Here is a 26,100-nt window from a genome sequence, read left to right as displayed (position 1 = left end):
CACCAGACAAGCTGTAAGGCTGACATCATTAATCCCATTTGTTGACGAAAGTAGACCCAAAGAAGTTTAGTGTCTTGGGTAGAAAGGAAAATGGCTGCTATGTTAGTTAGAAGTTAGCTTCTCTCTTTGCTGTGACTTAATGCCTGACAGGATACAATGTAAGAAAGGGCTTATTTTGGCTTACAGCTCAAAAGGATACAGTCTACCACAGCAGGGAAGGGTGTGGTAAATGTTAGGATCTGAGAGAAGCCTCCAAAGAAAGACCAAAAGCCACATATGCAAGAGCGCTTTATTAATTCCAACATTAGGGTGGCACATGGCGACCCCCCCAAGAAGGTCACAAGCTCCTTTTAAGCGGACTTAGGGGAATTCCAGGGAGGAGGGATTTGTCTGGGGGCTGATTGATGGGAGATTCTGGTGGTTAGGGACCTTCCAGCAACAGGGTAGGAAAAGCTATCTTTAGTTATCAGGAGACTGGGGGAGGGGGGCTTGCTGAGTCATCAAAGGGGCTTTGGGGGCCTGCTGAGCCAGAAGAAGGGGCCTTGGGATGCTGGCTGAGCAAGTAGAAGGCTGTGGGGCATCTGCTGATTGACTGCTCCTAAACTGTGGTTTTCCTGAAGACTGTCTGTTTAGCTCTGTCCCATGCTAGTGAACCAAAACTAAAGCCTGGTCTCTGTGGGGCTACTAGTAGAGTCTGATCTGCCCCGCCCACCTCCAAGCCCTTTCAGCAGCAGTTCGAAGGGATACAGTCCACCACAGCAGAAAAGGTGGGGCAACAGAAACATGAGAGACCTGGTCAGGATACAGTGTCCAGGAAATCCACTAAGCCGTAAGACCTCAAGACACTTCCTTCAGCATGAGCTCACCTCCTAGGCTCAACAACCTTCTAAAGCAGTGTCACTGGCTGGTGACCAAACTTCTAAATATATGAGGCTGAAGGATTAAAACCATCACAACAAAGAACCCTATGGATTGGCTCTTACGACAGCCGTTTTCAGAATTGGGCCCTAGTGAATGCTGTTTCCTGGGAGATTGTTACTAAGTAACTTCACAAAACTGCTGCCCCTTCTTTTCTACATGTTGTACTTTGGAAAGTAGAAACAGGTTTCAGAAAGCATCTCCCACTTACCCACTACTCCACGTTAACTCTACCCCCCCAGCTTTCCTCCTCTCCACTCCCCGTTACCTAAGTCACATCTAGTGACAGTGATCCAACATAGCCTCTTCACATCAGGAGCCTTCACCTAGGGTACAGGGGCTGGGAAAGACTTGATGCCTTAGGACCCAGCAAGGAAACTTTTCTCCCTCCAGGAAAACCCAAATACGCCTTTGGTTTATTATTGTCTTCATTCTGCATACTTTTCAGGGTTTCCTTCTGATTTCTACTGACCTGGCGCATGAAACAGTCTCAAAACAACAGCCAAATCTCCACAGTTGGGGAGGTCTGAACCTGCTAAACCAACCATGGAGAGAACAGCCAACCCACTGATTGCTGGTTCACAATTCAACCCAGGAAGTAAACAACATTCTGTCCCACGGGAACTGTAAACCTGGAAGATGAAGGCCCTGCACCCCGGGTATTAAAGCCCTTGTGAAACAGTTTCTCTCTGGAGTCCTAAGAGACCTAGAATAAAGCCGACTGAGTTAAAGGGCTGAACAGGGACAAGGCAGTGGGAGGGGGAGATATATATGTCAGTATATGTAGCATGTTGTGTGCCTGTGTTTATAACCTGTGGATAAGAGTGAGGTTCGTAGATCTGACCAGGTGGCTAAGGAACTTGTCTGTATGTGCACTGGTGTGTGTGTGAGAGTGTGAGTGTATGTGTGTAAATCATGTCTGCTCTTTAGAGACTGCCTTCTTTAGTTGGATTGTATGTTTTATGTTTACTATGACTGTCCTGTGCTTAATTAAAATTGTTTTCTATCAATGTCAGTCTCTGTGTGTGAAAACTCCTGTCCTGAATTTATTTTAATAAAATATGACAGAAAATGGACTGATGTTCTACAAATATCAATATTAAAAGGAGTTGCTAGCCTCTTGAATCTTTCTGTGGTCATCCTGTGTTGTTTAAGTCTGAGGCATCCTCTCAGGGATGGAACAGAGATGCCAGAGCAGCCTACGAAACCTAGACAGTTCACAGTTGCCGTCAGTGTTATTCATTGTCTGGGTGAGACGGAACAGAGGAACAGAATGGGACAGCCAGGATGGCTAAGGAAAATGCACAGAAACCACGCCCTCTGTTTATATGCTGCTTGGGTTCTTGGGTAATGGAAGAGGACTGTTAAGTGCTTAAAGCCCTGGCCTGGTGACTCCTCCAGCTTCGTTCCTGTGATCTTCACAACCTCTCTGTGTAGAATTATGATCCCATTTCATCGATTAGAAAACAGAGGTTAAGAGGAATTTATCACACAAATGTGGGTAACGGCACAGGTGGAAACTCAGCCTTCCTGATAGCTGTTGTGCTTTTTCATCACAGGAAATAGGACGAGATACAAATCAATCAAACTCTCTTATTGCAATGGAGTGGGAGTCCACTGTGTTTAAAGGCACATCACAGAGGGCTTACTCCAAACAAAGTTGGCCTAAGAAACCCCAGTGGTTCACAGTAACTCTAATGTATTCACCTTTGCAGGGCATTGCTGGCTATACCAGATGCCTTCATAAGCGTTTGTAGAAATTAAAGATACGGTGAAGTCATATGCTTCTTTAGAATGTTCTTTTTGTACCAGAAAATGTTTGTTGTACGTCCACAGTTCCATTCTGAAACATTACAACGGTCAAATGTACTGTTCATTAATATTTTATCTTGCTCAGCTGCTTCACTAACGGGGTTGTGAACTCCAAGCTACATATTCTCCAGAGCAGTTGACTTGAGTCAGATTCAAGGGTTTTCGGGAGCGGCTTAAAAACATTCCCAACCACAGCCTTTTATTCGCGGCAGCAATAGGCAAGTGGATCTCTGCAAGTTCGAGGCCAGCATGTTCCAGAGAGTCAGCGCGAGGTCCCGACTCACTAATAGCTAAATGGTGAGACCTTGCCTTTAAAACAAAAATCCACTAGCACGGTAGTTTAGCCAGATCTTTGGTTTAGCTTTCCTTCGCGGAAGGCATCATACCCAGATAGCCGCGGCTTGCGCGAGGAAATTTGAGCCTCGGCGCTTGCCTTCCTCCCTCCTGCGGCGGAGTCGGTCGCGCCTGCGCCCTGAGTTTCCAGAGGCGGCTACGCGGAGCGGGTGGATTGTGTGGCGGTTTCTCTTCGAGTCGGGAGTGCAGCCACCTTCGCCGCCACCATGAGTCGCAGCTACAACGATGAGCTGCAGTTCTTGGACAAGATCAATAAAAACTGCTGGAGGATCAAGAAGGGCTTTGTGCCCAACATGCAGGTGAGGCGGGGCGAGGGTAGCGGCCTTCGGGGCGGGGGTAGCGGCCTTCGGGGTTGCGGGCCGCTCTTCAGCCGCTAACCGGCGTCCTCCGACCCGCGCCGGCCGGGCCGACCCCCCGCAGGGTCCGGGTCTCCTCCCCAGTGAGGACAGACACAGCGGGGCGGTTCACGCGTGTTTTCCCCACGCACGTATTGTTCCTGGTCTTCGAGATGCCCGAGACCCCTAGGACCCGTCCGTACCCATCCAGGAAGGCAGCCCTGACTTAATGTCCAATCTGCTTTTTCTCCGGAGGCCTGGGTGATGTGACAGCAGGAGACCCTGGGCTTCGCTGCCCTATCAGTCTCCAGACCGTTTGTGTTCATGGCTTCCGTTAAAGTCGAGGAAGAAAACACTTTTGAGGTTTTGGCACGTGTGTTAAGTCACTCAGTCCCTTAAGTGCCTGGGGAATGCAATAAAGGTTTGCAGTCCTTGGGCTTAGTTTCTGATAGGCCTTGCGTGGTAGGTAGCTCAGGCCTGTATTCTCACTCAGCACTGAAGGCAAAGGGCGGAAGACCCTATTAGCGGGTACTACCGGGCTAGAGGACCGTCTAGGATGTGTACGAGGCCAGCCAAAGCAACCAACGTAAGACTCAAAAATCACAAAATTTCCTTTTAGCCGTTCCTTTCATTTGACACTAAACAAAATGTCTTTGAGCCCCCATTACTTTGCAAGATGCTAGGAAGAAAAAGACCACATGTATAAAACAATGGTATTTTCCCTTTATTTTGTGGAAAGAGGGGGAGTTGGTTAGTAGATTTACCTGCTAGTTTTTTATTTGACACATGAAAATTATACATTATTTAGGACACCATGTGTTTTTTTTAAAACTGTATAAGTTGCAAAATAGCAAAATCATAGTAGACATACCTCAGAAATTCATGAGCACTGAAGTAGCAGTTTGAATGTGCCTATCTTAAATATTCGTAGCCAGAGGTGGTGTAGATTTTTAATTTTTTTCTGATTTGGAGATAGTTGCTGAGATTTCACTGGCTGAATATTCGTGATTTGAATCCAGATCTGAAATACTCCAAAATCTTCTAGGTTCTGATTGGAAGTTTTTCCTCCTATGAGACGTACCACAAGAGTTTGATGCAGAATAAAGCGATGTAAATGCGACATGTAATGCGTACATTCTGCCCACCGCGTCTGTACATGGTGAACTTGGGTTTACACGATATGTTTACCTTTCTCTTGTATCAGGTTGAAGGAGTGTTTTACGTGAATGACTCTCTGGAAAAGCTGATGTTTGAGGAATTAAGGAATGCCTGTCGAGGCGGGGGTGAGTACACTTTAGGCTCATGGTAAAGCCTCCCTGTACCTTGAATAAAGAACTCAGAAGAACTCAGCCAGTGTAAAATATTTTCAAGGAATGATCAAGACCTGAATGAAAGCACCTATTTGTGATCTCCTGTTTAGCATGCTGCTGTTTAAGGGTTTGGAGCCCCAGGCTCCACCTCCCAAGTGCTGGGATTAAAGGTGCGCACCTGCCCAGCTTCTATGCCATGTTTGTAATAATGAAAAAGGATGGTATTATCTGTCTTTTGTAGATGGGCAAATTCAGTGAATTTAAGTGATTTTGTTTCCTTTTATATTTTTATTTTATGTTCATTAGTGTTTTACCTGCATGCAAGTCTTTAAGGGTGTCAGAATCCTTGGAGTTACTAACAGGAGCCGCCATATGGGTGCTGGGAATTGAACCCAGGTCCTCTGGAAGAGCAGCCAATGCTCTTAACCCTTGAACCATCTCTCCACCTTCAGCTTAAGTGACTTTTAACTTGTCCTTGGTCACAACTTTGCGGTGACAGAGCCAGAATTCAAATCTGAATTCCTGATTTTAAAACCAGTGCTCCCTTATGCGTGCACGCATGCACATATGCCTGTGTGCTTCTTAGATACATTCATTAATGCCACATTGTAAATGATACTTAGATAAGTGTATAAAGTGATGTTCCATGTTATCATCCAACACAGATTGCTTAAGCTGAGCCCTCAGGATTCATCCTGAATGGACTCGGGAGTGAGTGATGATGGGCAGGTGCAGGACTGGAGCCTTTCAAAGCTTTACTTTATCAGCACTCCTGATTCTATTAAGGATGAAGGTCATTAACCCATTCCTACCCAAATTTCCTAGTAAACCTGGGTATAGGGGGGTTTCATGGGGACCCAAGCATTCTTAAGAATTTGAAGCATCTCAACAGAACAAGCCCAGCTCCTAATTGGTATGCTAGTTAGGTGAACATCAGGGTTGGCACCTGTCTCACATGGCTACCCCTCTTCCCTCACTTGAGCGTGTTCCCTTGTGTTAAGTGGCACTACTGCAGGCCTTGGATGTGGCTCAGTGAGGAAAGTATCAGCTGTGTAAGCATGAGGACCTGAGTTGGAGTCCCTAGTATCCACGTCAGAGCCAGGTGCCAGAGACGGGCTTGCTGCCTGGTCAGTCTAACCAGTAACTGGTTCAGTGAGAGACTCTGCCTCAAAACATAAGGTAGACGGCTAGAGAGATGACTCAAGGGAAAAGGTGCTTGCTACACAGCCCTCATCACCTGGGTTCACTTCCTGGAGCCCGTGTAAAGATAAGAGGATAGATCTGGCTCCGCCAAGCTGTCCTCTGGCCTCCCTGTGCATGTACACACATACACACACCAAGTAAATAAAAATTTTAAAGTAAGGTGGAGAGACATTGAGGAAGATACCAGTTGTGTACCGCGCCAGCACGGTCTGGAACCACGAGTCTCGGCGGAGGGTGTCCAGGTTGAATGAAATCCACAGAGCACGAGGTTGAGGTGAAACAGTAGCTCGTTTATTGTTCTGCTGGGGCTAGCTTTTATACCATGGCACCAAATGGGGAAGGGGCTGCGAAGGGACTGTCACCTGACCCAAGGAGGAACTCTTACTTGACCCCAGTAGGGGTCAAGGACTGATCACATGCACTGCACCTTCACCTGTCCCCAGTAGGGACTGTCACCTGACCCCAGCAGGGATCAAGGAATAATCACGTGCACTCAAACTTCCTCATCCAACTCCAGGAGCAGAGGGAAGTTAAGATTCTTTGCAGATAAGCACCTCAAATGGGGGCAGGGAGATATAACTCGGGGTAGCAATTCCCACAATTCCCCCAACTTTATTTTATAATGAGGGGTCCTGTCTTAGGTCCTGCAAGGGAAGTACCTTCCCTTACCCGTCACTGGGCCCCCGATACCCTGTCTTAGGCGGGAGGGTCACCCCACAGGTTGCCCGTCCTTGGAGACCCTCATTTTTTCAGCATCTGCACCCATACCTCATGACTTCCGGGAGAGTCATGGGCCAGACTGAGTAACACCTGATGGTGGACAAGCTCAGTCTTGGTGAAGGTGTTTAGAAGTCGTTTTAAGAGGAGCAGACCTACTGCTACCCCTACTAGTCCCAAGATCCCCAGGGACAAGGCACCTCCCCATCGCTGTGCCCAACCACCAATCTGGGCCATGGCATTCCACCATCCCTCAGCAGATATAGGTTTAACATGGGTTTCATTAACTGCAATAATCTCATGTACCAAAGAGTGGGTAAAGTTTACAAAGGAATCATTCCAAGGCCCTCTAAGGTAAGCATTAAGGCGTTGCACCTCAAAGGACACATTTTTCACTTTCATAAGGGTCACACAGGCAGAATGATAGAAATGAGAACAAGAAGCTTGTTGCACCATCCACAACACATTAATCTGTTCCTGCAATAAGGCTGTTTGCTGATTTAAATTTAGCATCCCTAATTGAATATGTGAGTCCATGGTATTTTGAGTCTCTAAGGCCTGGGTAACACGGGCAGCAAGAGTGTTAACAGTCTCTGCAGTCGCTGCATTCTGGGACACGGTGATTCCCGCAACGGTGGCGGCTGTGGCTGATATGGCGATGGCTGCGATGACTGCGGCGGTGATTCCGAAGTCTCTTTTCTCTCGATACAAGATAAGCTCTCGTCCATCATGTGGGTCTTCTACCACCAGGGGAACCAGAGCAGGAATTCTCACCATCAGCATGGACTCATCAGTCGGGGACCAGCAGTTGCTCAAAAAGCAGGAGCTGAAAGAACAATCAAGGACACCATCCTCCCCGACCGACCCATTAAAGGAGACAAACATAAAGGGAGGCAGAACACAAGCCAGACTGACAATAGAGAAATTCATTCCCGCTGCATAGTTAATCTGGAGGGATGTTTCAAAGATGTCTGATGTGTTCCATCTGGCTGTAGCATTGAAAGCCAAGCCCCTTTGAAGGGCTAAAGGCCTAATATCTGTGCATGCACAAGGGCCACAGAGAAACATGCCTGCAAACGTAGGTGAAACTCCTGGCATATTTGGATTTCTATAAGAGTAATCAAAGGCCCCTCTCAAGGAGTTTTTAGAGGTAGGTCGGTGACCAAACCACCATAAATATTGATCTCCCTCCAATTTCCATGGTTCCTTGGGAGCACAATTTCCCCAAGATAATGGTAAGTACAATCTGAAGGATTGTGGCGTCTTCCAACATAAGGGAGCTGGTCTCGGAGGAGTTGGAAGTCCAGAAACATTTCTTTTAAAATTTATTGGGTAAAAGATCTCTCAATCCAAAACAAGGATGCCCAGAAGAATCAGAAGAAAAGTCTCCCAGAGAATAATTACTAAGGACCACGCATGGTCCAGAAAGAGAGATACTAGGCATCTCTGAAATATTGCTAATCTTTCAGAAGAGAGGGCATGAGATATATCAAACGTTAAATTACTCAATGAAGATCTTTCTAATGCTGTATTTGCTGCAGGAACCCCCAAATTATAACTGGTGGAATAAAAGGATGGAAAAACAGAGCTTACTTTACTTACTGGCATCAGTATGGGTGGATTCCTCACCAGTGCCCATCTCAGGGCTCCCTCGATGTTCTTCACTTGAATCCATATTGTCAGGACCAGTAGGGCCTGGCTCCACTGGCCGAACTTTTCACTCCAGCACCCAGATGGGATTTTTGGTTCCTGGAGGGAAAACGCAAACGGCGCCCCTCACCCTAGCCAACATGGGTGTGGGTGACTGCCACTGTCCCGTGATACTATCCTTCCATCTAACCCAACCCAGAGATTGGGAAGGTTTTTGCCAATGTCTCTCCATTGCTGATAGACCTTGTTTATCTACTGTTAAAAAATTTAAAATGTATAAAATTGTAGATAACTGGGCATTTGGGGAGGTGATATACTCCCCCTTCTTTATTTTACAAAAAAATTGTTTAAGGGTAGCCTGCGTGCGCTCAACTACGGCCTGTCCTGTGGGATTATGTGGAATTCCAAAGGTATGTGTAATTTGATGTTCTTGACAAAATTTTGCAAACCTTTGGCTGGTATAAGCTGGTCCATTGTCTGTTTTGAAAAAATCTGGAATGCCCATATAAGCAAAAGCCTGTAGACAATGAGCAATAACGTCCTTAATCTTTTCTCCTGAATGTAGGGAGGCATAAATTACCTTGGAATAAGTGTCTACAGAAACATGTAAAAATTTAAGTCTGCCAGCTTGAGACAAATGGGTAACATCCATCTGCCAAAGGTGGTTAGGACGGAGGCCTCGAGGATTAACACCTTCATTGGGGGCATTATGAAATGGAGCACAAGCTGGACATTGGGATGTGATTTGAGTAGCTGTAGCTAGAGTACAGCCAGAGTGAAACTTTAGAGAAGAGGCATTTAAATGATACTTTTCATGAAGATGACGGACTCGTTGTTCCTCAGAAAGGAACAATGTCATTGGGCGGGTGAGGGAATCTGCAAGCTTATTTCCCTCTGCCAAGGGCCCTGGCAGATCAGTATGGGCCCGAATATGGCCAACAAAGGCAGGAAACACTCTTTGGCATATAAGACTTTGCAGCTGAACCAAAAGGTGGAAAACCTGAGAGGTAGGTAATATATATGGTGAGGTTTCCAATGGCCCAACAATCCCTGCCACATATATACTATCAGTATACAAATTGAAGGGTTGATCCTTGAAAAGAGAAAAGGCCATAAGGCAGGCTGTGAGTTCTGCAGCTTGGGCAGAAATCGGACCTAGAGGCTGCTTTTCTTTAATTGAACCAGAGACCACCACTGCATAGCCCTTGGAAGAACCATCAGTAAACACTGAACGCACTCCCTTAAGGGGGGAAGTTTTAATAATTTTTGGAAAGATAACAGGATGATTCTTAAAAAATGAAATTAAACGAGAATCAGGATAATGGTTATCAAAATTGGCTCCAGTGGTTGTGATGAACAAGGTCCATCCATCTTGAACCCTCTGTAGCCTTGTTATTTCCTCTTTTTGATAAGGGATTAGAAATTTATTTGGGATCCTGCCAAAAACTTGTAAACTAAAATCATATGCCTTCCAATTACAGCTTCTAAGCTGTAGCACCATTTCATAATATGGGGTCACTACCTTCTTAGGGGAAGCAGGTAGATGTAACCAATAAATGAGTCCCCCTTGCCAAAAAACACCAGTAGGTGAAAATTGTGAGCTTGGGACGAGCCCCTAAATTCTGAGAGGAAACTCTGTCCCATGACTCATTTGCCCCTCCCTGTCTGGAGGCTTTTTCTTTTTAATCTTTCGCTCCTCTACCTTACCGGGCTGAGCTAGCTTAGTTGCTTTTAAAGCCTGCTTAACCCGGACTTTCTCTGTAAGCAAAGCATCCCTGATCAGTCTCCAAAGGGAGAACATGGCAATAGGCAGGACTTCAGGCCCCTCCTTTCTCAAAGTTTTTTGAAGATCCCCGCGAACCTGTTCCCACTCAGAAATATTGAGGGCTCCACTGGTGATGAACCAGGGACTCCACGTTTCTGTAGTTTTAAGAAAATCATCCAAAGTCTTAGTTTTTACAGCTGTTCCTTTCAACAACCTCGTTAACTCTGATTTACCCGGGGTATTCCCCATTTCTTAATTATCTCTTATCTCTTAATTATCTCAAGTTTCTCTTATTTTTTAATTATATCTTAATCCCCAATACATCCTGGCCGGCTACAGGATGACCCAGTCCACTTTCCTCACCTTTCCGATCTCGGTGGGGACCTCCAATTACCGCGCCAGCACGGTCTGGAACCACGAGTCTCGGCGGAGGGTGTCCAGGTTGAATGAAATCCACAGAGCACGAGGTTGAGGTGAAACAGTAGCTCGTTTATTGTTCTGCTGGGGCTAGCTTTTATACCATGGCACCAAATGGGGAAGGGGCTGCGAAGGGACTGTCACCTGACCCAAGGAGGAACTCTTACTTGACCCCAGTAGGGGTCAAGGACTGATCACATGCACTGCACCTTCACCTGTCCCCAGTAGGGACTGTCACCTGACCCCAGCAGGGATCAAGGAATAATCACGTGCACTCAAACTTCCTCATCCAACTCCAGGAGCAGAGGGAAGTTAAGATTCTTTGCAGATAAGCACCTCAAATGGGGGCAGGGAGATATAACTCGGGGTAGCAATTCCCACATTGTGGACTTGTGGCCTCCACATACATACATACATACATACACACACACACACACACGTTTAAAAAAAAGCAACTGCTAACATTTGACAGCTAAAGCTGAACTTGTCCTCCATCCGTCCTGACTCTCAAACCATTGTTTTGTTTTCTCAGCTCTTCCCCCATTGCCCTTTGCCCTTTAGATTAACACCACAGCTGATTTGGGGTAGTTTTGTTTTGAGACAGTCTTGATCCCTTAAAACTGGAGTTACAGATGGTCAGAGATGGCTGTGAGCTGCCATGTGTGTGCTGAGACTTGAACCTGGATCCTCTGCAAAAGCAGCCAGTGCTTTTAACCATTGAGCAGTCTCTCCAGCCCCCGCTGCTAATATTTTTAATAGCTACTATGAGTTATTGAGAGAGTACGTTTTATACTGGTGTCATAAAGATAATAGTTAATGTTTTCTGTCCCTCGTGCACAGAACACTGACGAGCATGTCTGGTGTCCTGCCCCTCCTGTGAATATGCTTCTTGACGTTTCCTCTCCCCTTTTGTTTCCACCATCTCCTCTGCTCTGTAACCAGAACCTCTGCCCCTTCATGTACTTAAGTCGTGCTAAAAAGTAAATGTGTCATTTTTCTCAGACTGAGGTGTGTTTGTTTCAGGTGTTGGTGGCTTCCTGCCAGCCATGAAGCAGATTGGCAATGTGGCAGCCCTGCCCGGGATTGTTCATGTGAGTCAGAGCCAGAACCTTGATCATTGACATTGTGTATGATTATATGTAAGTTTGTTGGATGAATGAAGGGCTTCACCTAACAGACCTTTGCCTGTAGCAGTAACACTTAGACTTAGAATTGAGTCTGGATAGCCCCTCCATTCTCTTAATCTACGTGTTTACAAGCCTTTGGAGTGACAGTTAAGGAGGAATTTAGATCTTACCCGTGTGCGTCATTACTCCTTCAGCAGTGCACCGTTCTAGGTCTCACTGTGATTCTGTCTGAGGATGATTGAGAAAGGAAGAGAACGTTGAACTGAGCAGAGTGGGAAAGGACTGCCCAGCTGGCTATGCCAGCAATGCTGGGACAATGATAGTGAATAGGGTGGAGCTGGATGGTGTACGTGGGCCTCCACCAGGCTAGCGTTCAGATTTCACCTTCAGAGAAGAGTGCTGAGAAGTAGATCCATTTATCAGACTTTTATGGGGCTTTTTAATGCTAGTTACAATGCGGTGCTTTGGGGAGGGGAGGTGGGGGTGGTGATGAAATGTTGGGGCTCCTGTATCTATGAACTCTTATTTCTAGTTATCTCCATGTCTCACCATATTTGACGTCTTTTCTGTATGGCCTGCTGTCCTTTACTTGGCCCCAGTGTATGAAATGTGCTGTATTGATGTTATCAAATAGATTTCATTTGTGAAATTCCTCATGACCTGTATAAACCATGACACAACCACGGTTTGCCAGTGTAACAGCACTGGCACTTAGTGTGTGATTGTCTGGCAGCCTGTCACTCTGAACTTTCCTGTTGGCAGTCAGGCTGTGAAATGATGTCCTTGGCAGTGTTCAGCTTTATTCAGCTTTGTGAACAGGGGTTCATAGACAAACAGTTCACTAATAGGGCTCGGAGTGAAGGGCAGGTCCATCAGGTAGCCCCAGCACAGAGTGGACAGCTGTGTTTCATGTCTCGTTCTTTTCCAGAGGTCTATTGGGCTTCCTGATGTCCACTCAGGCTATGGCTTTGCCATAGGGAACATGGCTGCCTTTGATATGAATGACCCTGAAGCCGTGGTATCCCCAGGTAAGGAGCTGATGCAGTGTGGCTTCTCTGTATTGTGTGGCCTTTCTGAGACAGTGGGTTAGTGTGCATTTCTCAATCTCATTCAGAGATTTCTTGTTTTCTACATTAAAGCTGCTTATGGAGAATTAGGCTTTTAAAATATCAACCAGCTGACTTATTGAAAACTTTGGGGATTTATATCAGATGTCAGGGAATATCAGACATTGGCTGCAAAAGAAACATTTCTCTGACAAAATTTCTCTTGGTGACTCAGCTACTGCATAGGTAAATGTGTCTGGTGTCAGCACTGAGCGTTACTGGGAGGAGGAGTGAATGAATTCAGCTAGATTCAGTACTTCCTCACATCGTTTTTGTTCTAACACTAGTATTTTTCATTAATTTCTAGGCTAGTATATAGGAGTCAGGCTTCACCATGGTGTGTTCACACATGTGTCATTCTACATAGGAGCCAGGCCTTCATCAAGACATGTTCACACATGTGTCATTCAAATTGTCCATCCTTTTTCCTCCCCAGCTACCCTGTCCCTCCTCCAGTCCCCAACATGAAATATTGTTCAGTATGAAAAAAGGAGATCCCGCCCATTTGGTACAGCATGGTCAGAGGATAGAAAGAGGACAAATGCCACAGCCCACTCACATAGAATAGTGGTTGCCAGAGTAGGAGGAGGGTGGAGACTGCTGGTTTGGGAGGTCCTGGTTAAAGGACTCAGATTATGGTTTAAGATGAATTACAGTCCTGGAGACCTAGTGTACAGAAGCAGTGACATGCTTGGAATCTTCCCAGGGAGAAGGAGAATAATTATGTGAGTGATGATATGTTAACTAGCTTAATTGTAGTGGTTGATGGTGTATGTGCATATACTTCATATAAACGTTGTTCCTTGTCAGTCATCTCCATAAAGCATGGTTTACAGAAATACTTAGATGTAAAAATTTTCAACTAACTGGTGTATAGGGTTTCTATTGCTGTGAAGAGACACATGACCATGACACCTCTTATAAAGGAAAACATTTCGTTGGGACTGGTTTACAGTTTCAGAGATTTAGTCCATTGTTGTCATGGCATGAAGCATGGCAGCATGCAGGCAGACATAGTGCTGGAGAAGGAGCTGAGATTGCTACATCTTGAACCACAGACAGCAGAGGAGACTTTGTGCCATACTGGGCATAAAGGCCTCAGTTTGCCTCCACAGTGACACACTTCCTCCAGCAAGGCCACACCTCTTAATAGTACCATTCCCTATAGGTCAAGCATTCAAACACATGAGTCTGTGGGGTCCAATCCTGTTCAAACCACCATCACTGGAAATTCCATTTTTGTATGCAGACATGCTATAGTCTTAAATGCACAAATTAGGAAAATAAGGGGAGCTGAAATATTTTTTTTTTAATTTATTTAATGTGTATGGGTGTTTGGCCCGCATGGATGTGTGTGCCTGGTACCTGGGAAAGGCAAAAGAGGATATAACAGATCCCTTGGGACTGAAGAAGTTGTGAGCTATCTTGTGAGTGTTGGGAATCAAACTGGGGGCCTCTGGAAGAGCAGGCAGTGCTCTTAACCACTTATCCTTCTCTCCAGCCTCCTGGAATATCTTTAAAACTTGGAGAAAGTACAACAATTTAGATTTACAAAAGACAAAACATTGGAATTTTTTTTTTAAGGAAAAAAAAGATGCACAGTAGGAAAGGTTGGCTGTTTGAGAAGACTGACAGTTTTCAGCCTCTTGTGAGACAAACGGAGGCAGGTTACTACTCCCGTCCATCTGCCTGCCACATTCCCCACTGAGATCCCTTAGTGCATGTGCTGCTTGCATTATTTCAGTGTTGACAGACATGCCCAGCAGCGAGCCACTTTGATGACTACATTAAAACACGCTTGTCTCTGAAGGAATGTGCCTTCTTTTAACTCCTTCAAGTAATGCTCTGCTTGACTGATTATTTTGCTAAGATTTGACTTAACTTCTGTATGTTGTAGGTGGTGTCGGATTTGATATTAACTGTGGTGTCCGCTTGCTAAGAACCAATTTAGATGAGAGTGATGTGCAGCCTGTGAAGGAACAACTTGCCCAAGCTATGTTTGACCACATTCCCGTTGGTGTGGGATCAAAAGGTGTCATCCCAATGAATGCCAAGTAAGAGCATGGGATTCTGGTAAATGGAAAGGGGAAGGGAAACCATACAGCTCAGCTTTGCTTCCAGTTTAGACATTTACTCAGCCACTTGTTAGGAAGCGCAGATTAGTGCTTTATAAAATGTTAGAGCTCCAGCCCATGTTCATTAGAACAGCCCTTGAGCTGGGCTTGGTGGCATACACCTGCAGTCCCAGCCTCTCTGGGGGCTGATGTGGTAGGATCATTTTAACCCAGAAGTTCAAAGCCATCATAGATAACATATAAGACCCTGTGTCTACAATTTAAAAAGAGAAAGCATGTGGCCAGAAAGAGGACTCAAGTTAAGACTGTTGGCTGCTCCTCCAGAGGCCCAGGGTTTCATTCCCAGCACCCACACAGCAGCTCACAACTGTAACTCCAGACCCAGGGCATCTGGCACCTTGTTCTCACTTCTGTGGGTACTGTATTGTACATGGGGTACATGCATATGTTGGAGCGAAACTCCTGTATACACAAAAATTAAGAAAAACAGTCCTTGACATAGAGTATTTTTAGAATGATGGCAATGTGCCCAATACCTCACCCAGATGATGACCACTGCTAGCAGAAAGCAAGCTAACAACAGGAAATTAAGCTTGGTAAGTGGTGTCAGGGTTCAGACTGAAGAGCTTTTGCCTCTCAGGCTATGTTCTAAGTACCTCTCAAGGAGCCCGTTCATCTACAATATTTTTTTTTTTTTAATGATGGTACTGAATATGTGCTCTATTTAGCTAAGTAGTGCAATAATACAAGGCTACAGCATTTCTATCTCTTGGGTACCTAGTGACAGTGCTGTACTGCTAATGCCAAATGGTATACCTTACACTTGGCAGTGTCTTCTCTACCCTAAACCTGCTGTATAACCATGCTGGCTTGAACTCATGACCCCTGCCTCAGCCTCCCAAATACTAGGATTGCAGGTGTGCACCACCATATCTGGATCAAATGTTGTGTTATCAAGTATAAGTCAAAGATGTTCCTTTGACATGTGCATTGTATGCACTTTGCATTTTAAGTTTAATGCATATACTAATGCATCAGTGTTCTTAACTGTCCTGTTACACAGTCCTTTCCACAAAAAAATTAAAGAACACATGAAGGAAAATTAATTTAGATGTTTATTCTTTATTTTCATATGACCCCTGTGTCATCCCAATGTGAAAAACATACATGTAACAATGATTGATTGACCATGAAGCATCTTTACAAATATTTCAGGTAAAATTTTGTCCTAGTTCATATTATTTGTAAAGGGTTGTCACCTAGGGTAGTGGGGAAGGGAGTGTTCTCTTCTGGCTGTGTGAGAAGCCTGCTCTTTGAGTGATGGTGAAGCATCCTCTCTCTAAGCATTTAATGTTTGTGTCCTACATCTTCAAAGTGTAGATGCACCAAAGCCACACAATGCTTTGGTGAAAATAAACCTTAAGATGTAACTTGTGTTACTTGAGGAAATTCAGATACCTTCATTATTTGACTGTTTTTTCATAAATTATTAATAAAGACCTGTAAAATAGAGGTAAATGGTAATATCTGATTAAGATTACAGCTTTTCTGTGGCTGTTTAATTGTCCCCCTAATGGAATTCAGAATCTGAGAGGCAGATGTGATATAAAAGAAAATAATAATAATTGAAAAATACATCACATGGGCTGATGATACATACCTCAGTTGGTAGAGTACTTACCTAGTGTACATGGAAACTGAGCATGATGATACATGTTGTGTCCACACTTGGGAGAGAGACAAGAGTTTCTGCCAGAGGTCATCTTTGGCTACATAGTGAGCTCAAGGCCAGCCTGAACTACATGGAAACCTGCTTTGGTTTGTTAAGTACAACAGACCATGTAAATGTCAAGTGAAACTGTAATCATGTTTATAACACTATCTCCATTTTACATAGGGATCATTTATGTGACTTCTTTCCTCAAAAACAAGCAAACAAAAATTAGAAAGCATGAACTCTTAACCAAGCCTGGTACACGGGCATAGTAGTTGTCACACATCCCTATGCTCTAACTTTGGTTGTCCTTTGCTGTGAAATGACTTTATTTCCTTGCTCACCCCAGAGACTTGGAGGAGGCGTTGGAGATGGGTGTGGACTGGTCTCTGAGGGAAGGCTACGCCTGGGCTGAAGACAAGGAGCACTGTGAGGAGTATGGGAGGATGCTGCAAGCTGACCCCAACAAGGTCTCACCCAGGGCAAAAAAGAGAGGCCTTCCTCAGGTAACTCACTTTGCAGGATCTACATGCTATTTTAGCTTTCATCATGGAAGAAATCTTATCTTCTGTTTAACAAAAAGTTTATCCTTAGAGGTTTTTTTGTTTGTTTTTTACAGTACATCAAAAACCACAAATCTGTTTGAATATGCATCATTTTTCTGAAAGGTTATGTAGAGCTTGCAGATATTCATAAAAGATTGTGAGTTATAACATGAGATACAATTAGGAGACTTACAAAGTATGCCAAAGTTTATTTTAAAAAAAAATTTTTAAGGAATTTAGGGCAGTGAGATGGTTCAGTGATGGAGACACAAGCCTCACAATCCAAGTTCTGATCTCCTACAAGAGTGCTGTGGCACACATGCCACACACTACAGATGCAGCAGTCGTAGACAGCTTAAAGCTTCCACTGCGCTAGACTTCAGGCGCAGTCCACATTCTTTTTGGAGAATGCTGTAGTAAGAATTTCTAAGACCTAGAATTTTTTTGTTACTTGAGACACTATGTATAGTTATTTTGTTGTCTTTTTTACCTGTTTGATTTTTAAATATATGCTTATTTGTTTCTTTATTTGTTTTTAGCTAGAATATAAAATATTTAATCAGGCATTCTTACATTTACAGCTGGGGACTCTGGGAGCAGGCAATCACTATGCAGAAATCCAGGTTGTAGATGAGATTTTCAATGACTATGCTGCTAAGAAGATGGGCATTGACCATAAGGGACAGGTGTGTGTGATGATCCACAGTGGAAGCAGAGGCTTGGGCCACCAGGTAGCCACAGGTATGTTCTAACAAAGGTATGGTTTGTGGGGAACAAGATGAGAGAGTTAAATTGAGCCATGGAAGTACATTGTATGGGTTTTAAACTTGTGACTTTCTTTACTTGTGACCCTGACCAAACTAATAACTTCATTGGATCTTTCTCATCTGAAACAAGTGGGTAGCATATATATATATATATATATATATATATATATATATATATATATATATGCAAAGCACTGAACTGCATGGGCAGTGAGGAAGCCCTTGGTAATGCTAGTTCTATTTAGCACTGTATTCTCTGTTGGGGGTTAGTGCTAACTAACCACCTTGATAGTACTTGGACTATGGAGTTTAGGTACTCATTCAGTCAGCCTGTAGTACTTGGCAAGGTTAGTGATTTTCGTGGATTGGGTTCTAAAATCAGTACTTAGCCTCACTCTCTGATGGATAAGATCATGTTCATCGAGAAAAGGGATTGGAGAGAGAGCTCAGTTAGTAAAGCGAGGGGCAAGCCCAGTGACCTAAATTCAGTCCCTGAACCCACAGAAAAATGCTAGGATGCTGGTGCACACTTGTAATCAATCACAGTGTTGAGGAGGCAGAAACAAATGGTGGGAGTCACTGGAGCAACACTCAAGGTTGACCACTGGCATCCACATGAACACTCATCCAGACCCTTACCACCACCAAAGACAAAAAGTAGTAGTTGATAAAATATTATAAGAAAGGCAACATTAATATGTTTAAAAAATATTCAGAGATCGCTTCATAAACAATTCTCAAGCTAGGCCTTGGGGTTTGAATAGTTAACACATAGAAGATAAGCAGGAAGAACAAAAGCAAGGAACATGGAAATCGGTGTCTGGGTGACTTACAGGCATCAGACTGTGTGAGACAGTATACATACATGGAAATTATAAACATCAAATTCCATGTTCCATCACCCGTACAGCTGTGTCTTATTCTGTAAGAATCAATCATTTATGCCAGCCTGATCCTTAATCTAGCGGAGACATGAAGCACTGACTGTGGCTTTCGTGTTGAGTAACGCTCTGCATTCATTTGTAAGGCGCTGAAAATTATGTTTAAGACATTTATTGTTCCACACACTATGATCTCATTCAAGAGGCTGAGCAGAGGGAGCACAGCTTTGAAGAAGCCCGAACAATGTAGTTAGTTGGCGACAAATGAGTTATAAAGTGAGACCTTGCCTTTTAAAAACAATCTTTTAAAAACCATGATGATGACACAATATATGCTATTCTCATTTACTTACATGTTGCTGTTAGTTATGCACATCTATTTTAGGTTTCTGGAGGCATATGTTATCTGTATGTCTCACAAATCTGTGTTACCATACTTGGAAGATTCTCAGATTAAATGAATTTAAAAATTCATTTAAAGACATTATGTGTATGTGTGTGTTTTCTTGCTTGTCTGTATGTGCACAATGTGCATACAGTGCCCATGGAGTCCAGAAGAGGGTACATATCCCCTGGAACTGGAGTTAACAGTCAGTTGTGAGCCACTGTGTGGGTACTGGGAACAAAGCTAGGTCATCTGCAAGAGCAGCCAGTGCTCTTAATTCCTGAGCCATCTTTTCAACCCAAATATATCTTGATTGAACAGATAGATGAACTTAGAAGCACACTTAGGGTTTTGTTTTGAATTTGAATGTTTACTCTTTCTATAGTAAATCTGAATTATTTAAGAGAAACTTCCCTGGGCTGACCTAAGGCTCTGTTTTTTTCAGATGCACTGGTAGCTATGGAAAAGGCCATGAAGAGGGACAAGATTATAGTCAATGACCGGCAGTTGGCTTGTGCTCGGATCGCGTCCCCAGAGGGGCAGGACTATTTGAAGGGAATGGCTGCAGCTGGAAACTATGCCTGGGTTAACCGCTCTTCTATGACTTTCTTAACCCGCCAGGTAAAGTAAAATTGCTCTCTTGAGTTAATCAGGAAGTTAAGCATGTTTGATTTTAGAAATTTGTATTCTAGATACTAGAGAAGTATTTTAAGTTTTGGTGTCTTTAGCCAGGAGAGTAATCAGGAGGGCCTGGAAAAAAAGAAAAGAGACCCAGAATGGCCTCAGTTTGTCATGAGCCACAGCAAGAATGCAGATGCTGTTCTCTGTGGTTGAGAAGGCTGTGAAAGAAGTGTCAGGCAAGATCCACAGTGGCAGACAGTGTGTTCTCGAGGGCGGTTTCTGTGTTTGTGTGCAGATTAGTGACTGCAGTCTTAGAACTCTGAATGCCCCACACTAGGAATTCACGAGCCGAAAGCTGTAAAGTATGTTCTCAAGAGCTAGAGCTGCTTGTAATGGGAACTTTCCCCTAGGCTTTTGCGAAAGTCTTCAACACAACCCCTGACGACCTGGACCTGCATGTGATTTATGATGTTTCTCACAATATTGCCAAAGTGGAGCAGCACGTGGTCGATGGGAAGGAGCGGACGCTGTTGGTGCACAGGAAGGGGTCCACCCGTGCTTTTCCTCCGCACCACCCACTCATTGCTGTTGATTACCAAGTATGTAACCCTCCATTTGTGTTTGAGCCGTGAGATCATGATGTAGAGAATGCTAGATACGGGCTTAGTTAAGCAGGGAAGCAGCAAGTGTGTAAAGAACAGAGTCTGTCCCCCATGACAGCCGTGGTTCCCAGTCTGCCCCAGTGATGCCCTGTCCCATAGTGAGCGCTGTCTTATTATTATTCTGTATTAGGTGTTTTACTCCCCTGAGCTCAGTGATAGCCTGAAAATTACTGGAAGGCAGGACAGAGTTACACTGCAGTTTTTCTTTCCCTTATGCTATGTTTTTACAGATGAGGAAGTCCAGAGAGGGCAGATGCCTTGTCATGGATGAGAAATCCCGTAATACTTCCCTCCAGTCTGAGAGTTTTCTGTGCTATGTGCAGTCTGTTGTGGGCCTCACATCTTCCTTCTCTTTCTTTTCCCCAAGAGCCAAAAAAAAAAAAAAAAAAGTAATTCCTTAATATAGCTGTAAGAGCATTGAGTTTAGAGCTTTAGGTTTCTTCTACAATTCTGCGACACAAGAAGTTTCAGCATAAAAACCTTGTACCTTCCCAAAATTTATTGTTTGGTGTTGTGTTTCCTCAGCTCACTGGACAACCAGTGCTTATTGGTGGCACCATGGGGACCTGTAGTTATGTTCTGACGGGCACTGAGCAAGGCATGACTGAGACCTTTGGAACAACCTGTCATGGAGCGGTAAGGAGATAAAAACATGCTTAGAAATTTACTCTTCATTAAGTTTAGCAAAATTGAGGTTTGAGTGTGTCATGACTACTGTAAATGATTCCCCGTAATGTACTGTTTAGTGAGCTGACTGAAATCACCTAGAATCTCAGTAAGGACTTTGCAGGACCGAGTCCAGAAAATCCCAACTGGACAATTACCAACGTAGCCAAGTTCAAGGCAGCTGGCTTATAAATAATGGGAGCACCTCACTGAGCTCATGGCCTTTCAACAACCACTGGACCTGCTTACTCGCTTCATTTGTCCCTTGGACAGTCCGCTCCAGATGTGGGCAGATGTACTCTTTGCACAGAGAGCCCGTCTGTTTGGGTGATGCCTCACATCTCAGCCACCTGTAATGAACTGTCTGTATAGAGCTGGGTACTTCAGACCTTTTAGGCTTTGGGAGCTCTACATTCTTCTACCACAGTTCAGCTGTGCTATTATAGGGCAAGAAGAGCCACAGAGCTATGTAAACAGCCATTGCTTTGTTTCAGGAATTTTTGCTTACAAAAAGGTGGTTGACTGACAGTGATACTTAGTCAGTGATACTTAGAGTCATTCAAAATAAGTCTTTAAATATAAAATGTTTTCTTTTCAAAAATGGTATGATGAGTCTTCTTGATAAAGGACATATAATAAGGTTAAACTAGCAAAGATAGGTGTAGTGTGTGTGTATGTGTGTGTGTGTGTGTTCCATAGTCCAACATTGGTTGTCTCCTCTAATGCTCGCCACCTTGTTTTGTGAGACAGGGTTTCTCTTTGAACCTGGGACTCACTGATGGCTAGACTGACTGGCTAACGAGCCTTTGGGATCCTCCTGTCTCTGCCTCCGGGTGCTGATCTGACAGGCGTGTTCCTAGCTCTTGTCTGGTGCTCGAGAACCAAACTCATGTTTTCATGCTTGCCTAGCAAGTGCTTTACCTACTGACCCATCTTCCTAACCAGGTGGTTTCATTTGCTTTTAATCTGTTTAGACTTTATTTCTTTCTTCGTGTGTGGGTGTACCAGGAGGGGTCTAGTGTGACCTAGCATGCAGGTGAAGTCAGGACAATTCTGTGGCAGTTGGAGCTCTCCTTCCATGGTATGGCTTCTGGGAATGACAGCAAGCACCTTTTACCTACCTCACCATCTCAGTGGCATTTTGGGTTGTTTTTTTGTTTGTTTTAAACTTTTTTATCATTATTATAAGATAAAAGAAAAATGAAGCCTCATACAGTGATATGTTCCTGTAATCCTAGCTACTGATGAGGCTGATGTAGGAGGAGTACAAGTTCAAGGCCTGCCTGTGTATTGTAAGCAGCATAGCAAGGCTTAGCTCAGAAGTGAACACACAAGACAGGCACCATGGCTGCAAGCCTAATGTTCCTCAGTCCATGGAGCCCTCACACCTGCAGTTCCCTCACTCCTCCAGCAAGATGGGCAGCAGAGACTAGAACCTTAGAAGGAGCGGCACATCAGCGGTCCTAGAGTTCACAGCAGCAGCAAAAACGAGCCTTACCTCAGCCAGGCTGAAGGAGAGAGCCCACTTCTGAAAGCTGTGTTCTGGCTTCACACACATGCCAGGGCTTTTATGCATATATGTGCTCATGTGCACACACACTAACAATAATGCAAGCAAATGAGTAAATACATAGGAGGATGTGATAATGGCAGGAATTTAAATAATTAAGGAAAAGGCATATAATCCCAAGAGCTTAAATAATTACTAGAGTCAAACAAAGTTTTAGTTCAGAATTCATAAATTGAAGTTCATTCCTGTCTCTGATCCTTTCTCATTCTAGGGTCGTGCATTGTCCCGAGCAAAGTCTCGCCGTAATTTAGATTTCCAAGATGTCTTAGACAAACTGGCAGATATGGGAATCGCAATCCGTGTTGCTTCACCCAAGCTGGTTATGGAAGAGGTGAGTGAAATCCTGATGGATGTTTAACTGAAGACCTTTTTTTGTTTGTTTGTTTTTTGGTTTTTCGAGACAGGGTTTCTCTGTAGCTTTCAAGCCTGTCCTGGAACTAGCTCTTGTAGACCAGGCTGGTCTCAAACTCACAAAGATCCGCCTGCCTCTGCCTCCCAAGTACTGGGATTAAAGGCATGCGCCACCACCGCCCGGCTTAACTGAAGACCATTAAGATGTTTGCCAGAGGGCAGGGACAGGGATCTGTGGGATTACTTACAGAAACGACTTGGAGTTTTTGATGATTTCATGCTGGCTGATAACCTTGTTGAGAGCTTGTGGGTGGTCTAATATGACCACAAGATTTAAAACTGGTAGTTTTGGGGAGAGAAAAGAAAGAGTGGAAATACACATGAATATTAAGGGGGACTCATGTTGCATTCTAGGCCCAGTCACATGACCCAGTTTGAGAGGGGGGAAAATCTGCTTCATAAGGTTGGAGGCAAAAACTGCATCAGGAAAGATGCAGGTTTAGTCAGCAGGGTGAAGGAAGTGGACAGAGGAGGGCTTCTGCCTGAGAGTCACTGAAGTGGTCCCAGAGCCCTCAGTGGGAACAGCTCAGAAATTGAAATGTAGCACACAGCCTAATTGGGGTCTGGGCAGCTGGCCCTGTGTTAGCAGGTGCAAGGGATTGGTGGTGGTTGTAAGGAATGGGTGTGTGTGGCAGGGAGTTGTGTACACAGCCACACACTTGCAGTTGTTTAGATAGACACAAATCTTTTGTGAAGAGGAAGTTACTAATCCACATTCATTTAGAAACTTTAATAGCTGTTGAAATAGAAATAATTTTGCTCATATTACTGTTCTGTCATTTGGAGCAGTTCCTTCCAAGCAGATTGGTGTGTGCACTTGAAATGTGAAACTGCTTCTCTTTTTAATTAGTGTATGTAGTGTGTGCACGGGTGTCTGTGCCAAAGCACATATGAGGACCCGAAGACAGCAGTCAGTTCTCTCCTCCTCATACTGTGTGTCCCAGGGATAAAAGTCGGTCACCAGCCTTGCACACTGGGCCCACTGGGCCATCTCACTGGCCCCTGCTTTTAATTATACAAATAGTAAATATTTTTGAAGAAATTTTTAGAAACTTTAGGTCCACTTATTTATCTCACACTCATTAACAACACTGAGTTTGTTCATATTTTTAATTTTTGCTCAGTTAATGGGCAAAAATATCCCGAGTATTTCTTATAATTTCAAGTAAATCTTTGTGTTTTGAAGGATTTCTTGTTGGTGGACTTTACAGTGTTCAATCCCTTCCCTGTAGGCTCCAGAGTCCTATAAGAATGTGACAGACGTCGTGAATACCTGCCATGATGCTGGGATCAGCAAGAAGGCCATTAAACTGAGACCAATTGCAGTTATTAAAGGATAGAGCCTAGGCCAGCAGAGTCTCTGAAGTGCCCATGGACTGAAACGCTTAAGACATCAGACTCAAGATCCAGAGTGCACAGCTCTTGCTGTGCATGCCACAGTGACTGTTGGGGAGGCTGCTGTTCCAGGAGCCAGGTTGTAAAATAGCCTTCCAGGAGACATGTCTCCATTTGGAGCAGGCAAATGTGCCTCTTCCTCCTCTGTCCCAGATTTTTGGGAAAATCTACTAGGGTGTAGGGAAGGGTCAAAAAGTTGCCTTACTCGATCTTACAAGTCTGTAATCACCAGAGTGGACTTTTCTAGTCCAATAGGTATCATGAAAAATGTTCTATTAAATATGGTTTGTGAATGTTTCCTTTCTTCTGCTGTGTCGGTTTGTGTCCATCTGTGGACCTCCTCTACATCCAGCAAAAGCTTAAGACTCGCTTCTCTCATGGGAGCACCAAGCGCCCAAGGTGTTGTAATCAGAAGCTAGATAAGTGCATAGTGGGGTGTGTTGAGGAATACATTGGGTGTGCTCAGGAACAGGAGCCAAAGACAAGAGGCAGAGCACCTTCAGCTTGCTGCCAGCAGACTTACACTGACAGCAAAGAGCTCCCAGGTGACCCCATGTTTGCATCTTTATTTAATTACAGTAAAAACATTAAATGGGGCTGGAGAGATGGCTCAGAGGTTAAGAGCACTGGTTGTTCTTCCAGAGGCCCTGATTTCAATTCCCAGCAACCACGTGGCTCACAACCATCTGTAATGAGATCGGGTGCTCTCTTCTGGCATAAGTTGCAGTGGAAACTCCAAGATACTAGAGATGCCGGAAGTGTGCAACATTCACGAATAAAAGCTGCAGGCTCTGAGTGGACCTGGGGCTAAGAGAGACCAACTACGTCTGTTGCAGGCAACAGCTAGAAGGCAGTCTTCTGTCTTAGTTTGAGTTACCAGTGCTGTGAAGAGATACTGCGACCACAGCAACTCATAAGGAAAACATTTAATTGGAGTGGCTCACTTACAGTTTCAGAAGTTCAGTCTACTTATCATGGTAGGGAGCATAGCAGTGTGCAGGCAGACATGATGCTGGTGACATGACCAGAAGGCAAAAGTAAGTCACTGGGTGGTATCCTGAGCATCAGAAACCTCCAAGTCTGCCCTGATGGTGATGCACTTCCTCCAACAAAGCACACCTCCTAATAGTGCTAATGCGATTGTGGGGTCAGTTACATTCACACTACCATAGCTACTGAGCTTGTTGGAGCTCAGATGGTGTCTTGATGCTACCCAGATACCACACGTGGGGCTGAAGAGTTTGGTGTTTGCTCTGTTGGGTTTCGGTCTTGCTTTGGTCTGGTTTGTCCCATTCTTCTCTTTTAGAAAAGGAATGTTTGTTCTTTACCATTGCATTTTAGAAGTGTATAGTTTTAAAGAGTGCCTTGAGACCCAGAAGAGACTTACGACTTTTCAACAGTGGTTAAAAAAAAAGCTATTAGACTGTGAAAACCTTTGAAATTGAATTTAATGTATTGTACATAATAAGATGCCCATGAACCTAAGTAGAATGTTATAGTTTGGATGTAAAATGTACCCTAAAGGGTCTTTTTTGGGGGGAGGGGATCTTTTTTGTTTGTTTTTCGAGACAGGGTTTCTCTGTAGCTTTGGAGCCTGTCCTGGAACTAGCTCTTGTAGACTAGGCTGGCCTTGAACTCACAGAGATCTGCCTGCCTCTGCCTCCCCAGTGCTGGGATTAAAAGTGTGTGCCACC

General features: G+C 44.3%; 2 protein-coding genes and 1 pseudogene across 5 annotated transcripts in view; 2 read left to right on the top strand and 1 right to left on the bottom strand.

Annotated features, from left to right (window-relative positions):
- The window catches only part of Bpifc (BPI fold containing family C), a 47,920-nt gene extending 45,877 nt beyond the window's left edge, over positions 1 to 2,043 (top strand). For all 4 annotated transcript variants that reach the window (XM_048418801.3, XM_085683351.2, XM_085683350.2 and 1 more), the window contains exon 16: positions 1,367 to 2,043. In XM_048418801.3, the coding sequence (XP_048274758.3) occupies positions 1,367 to 1,489 (123 nt within the window). In that variant the 3' untranslated portion in view covers positions 1,490 to 2,043. The remainder of the gene's footprint in view (positions 1 to 1,366) is intronic.
- Positions 2,044 to 3,196: 1,153 nt separating this feature from the next.
- On the top strand, positions 3,197 to 24,703 carry Rtcb (RNA 2',3'-cyclic phosphate and 5'-OH ligase). The gene is made up of 12 exons (XM_048418486.3): positions 3,197 to 3,383; positions 4,624 to 4,702; positions 11,505 to 11,572; positions 12,537 to 12,636; positions 14,612 to 14,768; positions 16,853 to 17,009; positions 17,630 to 17,789; positions 19,527 to 19,702; positions 20,113 to 20,301; positions 20,890 to 21,000; positions 22,812 to 22,931; positions 24,244 to 24,703. Exons 1-12 carry the CDS (start codon positions 3,291 to 3,293, stop codon positions 24,349 to 24,351), a joined length of 1,518 nt encoding a protein of 505 aa, XP_048274443.1. The 5' UTR covers positions 3,197 to 3,290; the 3' UTR covers positions 24,352 to 24,703.
- LOC125390071 (ATP synthase F(0) complex subunit j, mitochondrial pseudogene) lies at positions 5,400 to 5,613 on the bottom strand (annotated as a pseudogene).
- Positions 24,704 to 26,100: the final 1,397 nt, after the last annotated feature.

The sequence above is a fragment of the Myodes glareolus genome, chromosome 26 (genome assembly GCF_982192425.1).
Source record: "Myodes glareolus chromosome 26, mMyoGla1.1, whole genome shotgun sequence".
Classification (NCBI taxonomy): domain Eukaryota; kingdom Metazoa; phylum Chordata; class Mammalia; order Rodentia; family Cricetidae; genus Myodes; species Myodes glareolus.
Note: the sequence above shows the minus strand (reverse complement) of the source record. Positions and strands in the feature narration are given on the sequence as shown.

Excerpts from the sequence above, each read along its gene's own strand:
- Rtcb (XM_048418486.3), top strand. The coding sequence starts at position 3,291 with ATGAGTCGCAGCTACAACGATGAGCTGCAGTTCTTGGACAAGATCAAT. Across the intron at positions 4,703-11,504 it reads GAATGCCTGTCGAGGCGGGG|GTGTTGGTGGCTTCCTGCCA; the intron begins GTGAGTACACTT and ends TGTTTGTTTCAG. Across the intron at positions 21,001-22,811 it reads GAACAACCTGTCATGGAGCG|GGTCGTGCATTGTCCCGAGC; the intron begins GTAAGGAGATAA and ends TTCTCATTCTAG.